We start from the raw sequence: 9,464 nt of genomic DNA, 5'->3' as shown, positions 1-9,464 counted from the left end.
AATGCTTCCTTTTGTGATCTGATGAGGCTTCTTGTCACAGAATGAGGCAGAAAATATGTTCCATATGCTACTTTAAAAAGAATACATCGATTAGCAATAGATTATAAATTAGGGTGACCATATACGTCCTCTTTTCCCCGGACATGCCCTCTTTTTGGATCTACAAAAATGCGTCCGGCCGGGATTTCTTAATTGCCCAAAATGTCCGGGATTCGGCTGTTTTCTTAATCCCACTCCCGCTGAATCTCTGACCATTGCCGCCTGCTCCCCGCAACATGTGTTTCGTGAATGAGCGTTTGCGTTGTTTACTTTCACCTTCGATTTCACGATCACACGCACTCTGTGTAACGGGAGCACATCTTACAAGATCAGATATTTGTCAATGAGTGGAATGACCTGCCCTGCTCAATCCAATCAGCTGAGTCCTTAATATTTTCAAGAAACGGCTGAAAACACATATCTTTCATCTTCATTTGACCCTCTAACTCTAGCACTCTCTATTCTAATGCTACTTCTAATTTTATCTGCTTGTTTTTTTTATTAAAAAACTTGATGCTCTAACATTTGCACTCTCTATTCTATTTCTAGTCTAACTACTTGTTTTATTTATAAAGAAAAAATAGCCTCTAACACTAGCATTCTCAATTCTTTCTCTGTTCTTTAATAAGTATCGGTTCAGGCACCGTTTAGGCACCGGAACCGTTTTAAAAGTATCAATTTGGCACCGGTATCGAAAAAACCCAAACGATACCCATCCCTACGCATGACAATCGCAGCTTCTGTCGAATCGCGATTTCGATTCCATTTCGATTTATTGTGCAGCCCTACTTTTTCAGTACTGCTCAAAGCCATTGTATTCTCTTGAGCACAATGTTTTCTGAACAACACACCTGCCGTATGCGCCTGCGTTCACACTTGTACTTCTCTACCCTGATGTGTTGTTTTTCCAATGCTGTAATTATTTCCACTAATGCTTGGAGCAGTTTGGATTACATAACACAAGTCAGGACTGTCTACTGACTTTTTCCCCCCTCCTCTAGAAATTGTGGCAGACGCTAGAGGTGATTTAGCCAAGCCAGAGTGCAGCGAGACCTCAGACCACAGCGAGGAAACTGAGCAGACTTCAGGTACTTCATCTACTCTCTTTGCCTTCAGTGACACACACACACGTTTAATGTTATCGAAGATGCTGTTATCTTAAAACCATAACCACGATGCTTGGGTATGTCCGTTTTAAAGGACGTTCAAAAAAGGTGGTTTAGAATAAATTTGTTGAAAAATGACATTTTTCTCTGACAGTTTGATGACCATTTCACAACAACAGATGAAGACAAGCAATTAACTAGTCCATAACCATAAATCTTGAAAAATGAAGTCAGTGTGAAACAGCATTCACATCCATTTTATTTCTATAATTTAACATAATTAGGACATGAGGATTTTCACCAAGAGAATTCAAATGGACAGGACTCTCTTTTATACATTTGCATGTTGCATAGTGGTGTATGTGTGTGTATGTACATATATGTCTCTCTCTCTCTCTCTCTCTCTCTCTCTCTTTCTCTTTCTCTCTATATATATATATATGCATATATACAATTGATAGAGATATCAATATAGAACTGTATATATATTTCTGATAAAGATTTCGAAGAAAATCTTTTATTCAACTAGTCTACAACAATAAAGAAATTGTAAAAAATTTTAAAAATTACAAATAAAATTTTAATTGAAAAAAGGCTCCTGTATGATATATTGCTTCTGTTTTTCCTCTTTTGGCCATTCACTTTGGATAAATGCATCTCCTAAATGAATACATGTAAATTTAATTCAATGTACATTAAGGTGATTTAATTGTTATTGCGTGTATTTAAATATACAACATTTTATATAATGCTATATAGTCCAATGTGCTTTTACATGCCAACAAAATAAATTTTGTTGAATCTGATCAGCCAAGTTATTCATCAAGATTTTTGGTTAATATATGAATGTATAAGATCAACATTTCTTTTTCACCATTTTTATTTACCATGTTACCTATACAAGTCCATTTTAAATGGTATTATAGTGTGTAAAATTATTTTTAAAAGGTACAAATAATCAGTTAACTCTCAATCAATATGAGCTCATTAAAGTTGCATTCATTAGAATTTATGATAGAATTAGAATTCTATTGAAAATAGTTTTGTATGTAGTGTAATACATCAATCCTATTTAAGCAATAGTAAAATAAGAATAGAATAATCTACTTCTTCATGAAATCATAACAATATTCAGTATTTTTTATGATAATAACAACATTATGGGCTATTTTTACCCTCTGACCTACAATGGAAAATCCCGGTGTTTTTTTTTTTTTGTAAATCCTTGGAAAGTCATTTTGAATGTTCTTCTGCTTCTTGCATTTGCAGTTACATCTCCTCAGGGGACAAAAGGTCCTAAAGATTCAGAGCCGCATGAGCAGAAACTGGTTTCAGCTCCAGAGACGTCCACAGTACAGCAGCTTGTGTCATCCTTTGAAACAGAGGAGCCTCCAGAGACGTCATCTACACTCACGGAAAACATCTCCCAAAATGAGGATGACAGCAAGCCCTGCCTGGAGGAGCAGAAAACTGACCTATCACCCACCAAAGAGCCAACTCCAGCCTGTACCTCCCATGAGGAAGAACCCATGGAGGTTTCCTTCACGGAGGAACCTTCCACAATGGCTCATGGAGTTACTGTAGAGCCTGAGGTTAGTACTGCTAAGACTACGCCAGGAGTTCAGAGCCAGGAGGAAATGGATGTTATGGTGCAGCAGCGCAGCATTATTCCAGAGAGCCGCATGCAGGAAATGGACATCACTATGGATGGTGATGAGCGATTTTTGGCCAAGCTGAGTTCACTGGTGGAGGAGAGGACGTCATTACAGCAGCCTCCATGCAGGCACCCTGAGGGTTTGCCCTCACATGGGCTTGGGGCATCCCAGCTCCAGCTCCAGGCAGTCTCAGGAAAAGCCATCAGCAATGTGCCTTCATCCACCTTCATACCATTCACTCCAAAAATCGGCATGGGCAAGCCGGCTATCTCTAAGAGGAAATTTTCACCTGGAAGACCCAGAGTCAAGCAGGTCAGTCATATACTTTATGATCAGTTGTGTGGTGGTTTACTTAATCCGTCATCTGCAGATTCCTGTTTATTTTTTAGGTTAATTAATAGACATAAGGCTTTGTTCAAACAGACAATTACATTTTTGGTAATTTTGGCGTATCCATCTTGGTTTTATTACGTTATTTGTGATCTCAAAAGAAAATAAAAATCACAATTTTGACTTTATTTCTTGTCATTTTGACTAGTTAGTAGTTAATATCTCATAATTTGACTTCATATCTCACAGTTGCAACTTTATTTATCGTAATTGGAACTTTAAATCTCAATTTGACATTGTATCTCACAAATGCTTTTTTTCCTGAAATTGTGGCTATATATCTCAAAATTTTTACTTAATTTCTTGTAGTTGCAGCATTATATTGCACAACTGCAACGCTATTTATCGCAATTGTGACTTTATATCTTAATATGACATTGTACCTCATAAATGTGATTCCCCCCCCGTAATTGTGACCTTATATCTCACAATTGCAATTGTATTTATTAAAATTGTGACCTTGTTTGTCATAATTACATTATTTCTTGTAATTGCGTTAACGTTATTTCTCATAATTGCAACTTTATATCCCAGAATGACATTGCATTTCACAAATGCATTTTTTTTCCCTGTAATTCTGATCATGCAGGCAGCCTTTAACACAATTGTGACTTTATTGCTTATAATTGACTTGTATGTCACAATTGCAAAAAAAAAAATCCTGTAATTTTGGCCATATATCTCACAATTGCGACTTTATTTCTGGTAAAACACACAAAAAAAGATAATTCTAGTAATTGCAATGTTAATTGCAACATTAATTAGTCATAATTGTGACTATCTCAATATGACATTATATGTCACAATTGTGAATTTTTTTTCCTGTAATTGTGACCATATATACCACTATTGCGACTTTATTTCTTGTAAGTGTGACTTTATATCCCACAATTGCGGCATTATTTCATGTAGTAGTGACTTTGTTTCACAATTGCACATTTATTTCTTGTAATTGTGACTATTTCTCGTAATAGCTAATTGCATTTTTGAAATAGAATGTAGCAGTTTTATTTTTTACTCTGAGGCAGAAAAATGTTTCCATATGTTTCAGTCTAAACACAGCATGTCTCAGACATGCTCTCTATATGGATAGGCTAAATATTTGTGATTTGTGAATGTAAAAGTTTGATTTTGTGCAGGAACAACCTTCCATGCGTCAGAAGCTTTATTATAGACAAAACATTTGATAAATTGAACGTTTTATGAGACAACACAGGCTTCAAATATCAGTTCAAAGGGGATTATTTCAGCATTAGACATCTCACATACATGTCATACTCAGCCATCAGATCATCATTCATGCATCACATCCTGTTTCTGATTGTGTTTTCCTGTTAACCAAACAACCTCTAATTCATAAAGGCTGTGTCTGAAGGCATCTGCCTTGCTGTCCAGTCTGCACAGACAGTTTTATTCAGACCAGCATTCGGGGAAAAATAACGTCATGTCTAATGATCTAGAACTAATGAGGTTTAAAATTCAAGTGAGCTTTAAACATAACCAAATGAATATCTAATGACTACAATGTCTTTCTTGGTAAAAAGGGTAAAAAATAAATAAATGAATGAATGAATACAGAAAGAAAGAAAAGAAATTCCCCCCAAAGAGCGCATGCATGAGTACATGCATTTGCATATTTGGTTAAAAACTGATGTGTTAATTTCACTTCAGGCAGCTTTATGTTTTAATTGAGCAAGTCTTAATTCACAGCCATCATCGTGATTTCCGGATTATCGCTAAGTATTAATTAAATTTATAGCCACAAACGGATTAATTAGAGGAATTAGGCGGCTGTAAGAGGCCTGCTCTTTTGCACTCTTCGTGCGCTGGAGTCATGTGATGTCATGCTGACATAATCGCAGGAGTTTGTAAACAAGACTGAGTGTCTCTGTTGTCATGGCAACAAATGTAGCACAAGCATTCAGATGCCAGGGCTCTCAGTAACACTTAGAGACCAATTCTCATTATTAACTAACTGCTTATTATCATGCATATAACTAGCATATTGACTGTTTATTAGTACGTATAAAGCACATATTAATGTCTTTTTCTGCATGACCATATTTCAGATCCCTTAATCCACCCAATACCTAAACTTAACAACTACCTTACTAACTATTCTGTGTTGTACATGCATGTATCTGTATGTTTCTTTGCTGGCTGTACTGTTTAAGTTGTTGCATGTTCTCGCCCACATCTCCTCCTCTCTCTCTCTAACCCACCCATCTTCAGGGAGCATGGAGCGCCTTCCACAGACTGAGCTCCCTCTCTTGGTCCCTTGACCCGACTGAGGGCTGGGACGGGCCAAAGAGCAGGCAGCCCCACAGCACGGCCGCCTGGATAATCCGTGTGGTAAATACAGCAAAATGTTACACAGCAGCCCTGCAGTGGGTGTTCAGCCGTGTCTACACTGGAAATAGCCAATTTGGCACACCTTCAGTTGATGAACTTTTTTATTGATTGAATTTTTTGTCATTTTTAATTATATTTTTCTAATTTTAATAATTAAAAATATGAATTGAATTATGTAAATTATAAATACCTATAAATTATCAACATTATACAAATAATTATGTAAATAATATAGTAAATATAAATATTTTTGAATGTATATAAATACAAGTTTTAATGATATTTGTCTAATTTAAATAATTAAGATTATTAGTTTAATTATTTAAATTCTAAATAAATAATTATAAATATAAATATTCTACGAGTAATTGTATAAATAATATATTAAATAAATACAGACAGATATATTTGAAATGTATATAATTAAAATGTATGTATTTTATGCATTCTAATAATAGTTAGGATAATATTTATGAGTTATTTAATATATTAAATAGTAAAATAAATATTGATGTATTTTGTTTTATTATATATATATATATATATATATATTATATTTATTATATAAAGAAATTGTACACATTATCAATAGTATTTATACAAGTCATTATATAAATTAATATATTGAATAAATATTACAATGTGTATATATAACATTATATTATTCTTATAAATATTTTAATAATTGTTTTATAATTTAAGCAATTTAAATAAAATGTGATTATTTAAATAAAATATGTATAAAATAAATATTTTGAAATCAAATTGATCACGTCCAGTGCAGACATTGTGTAAGAATTTTAGAAAGCTAGAACTCTTTAACAAACCTTCCCCAGATATCCTCAGGTTTCCAAATAACTACACACAGCAAAATGTGTTGTTATAAAATGCTAAAATTGTGTTCTCTACAATATGACTGTTCATTTTTCATATTATGATATTCATATATGATAATAATGTCATTTTCAAGCAATAGGAAGTAATGGGAATAAATAGTAATTTTCGAGGGAAGGCAGATGTATGAAATGTAAACCACACCATACCCTTGACTTTTCATGCAGAGAATCCGAGAGTCGTGGCATGGCATACGCATTGAAAATGTACTCATAACAATGATTATGTTGGACAGCTTTGATTTGGATTTGGACTGAATAAAAAAATGTATGCTGCATTTTTCATGTCAAAAACAACCGCAGCACATTACGAGAGTCACTAACATGATCTGTGGCTTCATAATACATCCTAACCATTTTTCCCAGCATGCACAGTGCTTTTCTTTCCATGACCCTGCTTGACTTGGGCTAATGAATGAAAATGAGTTATGAATGTGTTGACGTAGTGAGCCGTAGCCCATGGGTAGGAGCAGATGTGCAGCGTGTTGAGGGGTCGGGCTGGGCTCGCTGGGCTTCAGGTCCATCTGTTCCTGAGCCGCTGGAGCCGCCTGGATAATCATCTGGGCACGAGGCCAGACCAGGTCCCATCATGTCTTGACAAAGAGCATGTTGGGTAGCATTTACTACATTTCAAGGGTCACTGAAAAGACAGCATCGACATTAAGATGATGATGGAGAGGAAGCAGGAAAATACTTTATATTAATATGCTGGTAATTCTACGCCTTTATAGGAGCGAGTGTTATATTGAATATTCACAATTTACACTGGGTATAGAAAAGAATCACCCCCCTTTAAAATAACCACATCTTGTTGCTTTGCAGCCTGAAATTAACACAGTTTTTTGTTTTATCCAGCTGTATTTACTCAGTGCAACTTATTATATCCAAGTGAAAGATAAAACACCAACATGTCAGAAAAAAAATAAAAAACAGAATCACTAAGTTGGAAAAAGGATCACCCCCTTGTGTCAGTATTTTGTTGAACCACCTTTTGCTTTAATTACAGCCTTTAGTCTGTTGGGATATGTTTCTACTAACTTTGCACATCTAGACTTTACAATATTTGCCCGCTCTTCTTTGCAGAGCTGCTCAAGTTCAGTTAGATTTGATGGTGAGTGTTTGTGGACTGCAGTCTTCAAGTCATTCCTCAGATTTTCAGTGGGGTTTAGGTCTGGGCTCTGACGAGGCCATGCAAGAACATTCAGCTTTTTCTCCTTCAACCACTGTCTGCTCAGTTTTGTTGTGTGCTTTGGGTCATTGTCATGTTTGAAGGTAAACCTTCTTCCCATTGACAACTTTCTGGCAGAGGGCAGCAGATTTTCCTCAAGAATTTGACTGTATTTTGTCCCATCCATTTTTCCTTCTATCCTGACAAGTGCTCCAATCCCTGTTGCAGAGAAACACCCCATAACAGTGGGGTTTAAGTCTGGGCTCTGACTAGGCCATGCAAGGACATTCACCTTTTTCTCCTTCAACCACTGTGCTCAGTTTTGCTGAGTGCTTTATTGTCAGGTTGTAAGGTAAACCTTCTTCCCATTGACAACTTTCTGGCAGAGGGCAGCAGATTTTCCTCAAGAATTTGACTGTATTTTGTCCCATCCATTTTTCCTTCTATCCTGACAAGTGCTCCAGTCCCTGCTGCAGAGAAACACCCCAGAACAGGACATCACCACCTCCATGCTTTACTGGAGGAATGCTGTTATTTGGATGCTGAGCTGTATTGGATTTCCGCCAGAAATATCATTTGCTGTTGAGACCAAATAATTAAATTTTAGTCTCATCTGCCTCAGAATCCTAGAGGTGTGTTTTGGCAAAGCTCAGTCGTGACTGCATATGTGGCATTACTTGAGGAGAGGCTCTTTTCTTGCAACCCTCCCATACAAGCCACATTTGTGGAGAATTTGTGATATTGTTGTCACAAGCACACAATGACCACTCTTTGTCATAAATTCCTTCAGCTGCTTCAGAGTTGCTGTAGGCCTCTTGGTCACCTCTCTGACCAGTTTCCTCCGGCTCCTTCATCCAGTTTGGAGCGACGTCCTGATCCAGGGCGGGTCTGTGTTGTACCAAATACCTTCACTTCTTAATAATAGACTTCACTGTGCTTCAGTCGTGACTGCATATGTGGCATTACTTGAGGAGAGGCTCTTTTCTTGCAACCCTCCCATACAAGCCACATTTGTGGAGAATTTGTGATATTGTTGTCACAAGCACACAATGACCACTCTTTGTCATAAATTCCTTCAGCTGCTTCAGAGTTGCTGTAGGCCTCTTGGTCACCTCTCTGACCAGTTTCCTCCGGCTCCTTCATCCAGTTTGGAGCGACGTCCTGATCCAGGGCGGGTCTGTGTTGTACCAAATACCTTCACTTCTTAATAATAGACTTCACTGTGCTTATAGGCATTGATAAAGCCTTTGAAATCCATCTCCTGACTTGTGTCTGTCCACAACTTTATCCCGGAGATCTTCTGACGGTGTCTTGCCACCCATAATTGATTGATTGCTTCAGTTGCACCACCAAGGACTGAAATGCTCCAGGAAAGCTCTTTTCTTGCTGAGCTGATCAAAATGACCACAGTTAAATGTGATTATTTAAAGGGGGATGATTATGTTCTATACCCACTGTATTTGCAGTGATTTGGCTGGAGATGAAATTTATTTGGAGATGAGATAAACCATTTTTGTGCATAAAGTTTGTACTTATAATTAAATTAAGTTTTAAATTTAAATTTTAAATACATACTAATTGATTACATTTTTTGTATATGTATAAGATTTTTAAAACTGTAAATATTAACCTTAATTACAATTGAAATGTAGCATTTTTAGTTCATTTGATTCAATGAATTTATTCTTGTATGCATTTTATTAATGTTTTTAATTTAAGTAAAAATAACATTTAACTTATATAAAATGATTTAACCTGTGTATATAAACTGAAATGACAAAAATATAGTGTGTGTGTGTGTATATATATATATATATATATATATATATATCACCTAAATGGAAAATATAGACATTTCAAG

General features: G+C 35.9%; 1 protein-coding gene across 1 annotated transcript in view; it reads left to right on the top strand.

The window, feature by feature from the left end:
- kmt2cb (lysine (K)-specific methyltransferase 2Cb) overlaps positions 1 to 9,464 on the top strand; it is a 132,141-nt gene that overhangs the window by 70,198 nt on the left and 52,479 nt on the right. Inside the window, exons 13-15 of the mRNA XM_016464556.1 lie at positions 1,041 to 1,127; positions 2,415 to 3,112; positions 5,423 to 5,542. Of these exons, the coding sequence (XP_016320042.1) occupies positions 1,041 to 1,127; positions 2,415 to 3,112; positions 5,423 to 5,542 (905 nt within the window). The remainder of the gene's footprint in view (positions 1 to 1,040; positions 1,128 to 2,414; positions 3,113 to 5,422; positions 5,543 to 9,464) is intronic.

The sequence above is a fragment of the Sinocyclocheilus anshuiensis genome, unplaced genomic scaffold (assembly GCF_001515605.1).
Source record: "Sinocyclocheilus anshuiensis isolate Anshui unplaced genomic scaffold, SAMN03320099.WGS_v1.1 scaffold524, whole genome shotgun sequence".
In the NCBI taxonomy this organism is placed as follows: domain Eukaryota; kingdom Metazoa; phylum Chordata; class Actinopteri; order Cypriniformes; family Cyprinidae; genus Sinocyclocheilus; species Sinocyclocheilus anshuiensis.
The sequence above is the reverse complement of the archived record's forward strand: the minus strand, read 5'-3'. Positions and strand labels throughout refer to the sequence as shown.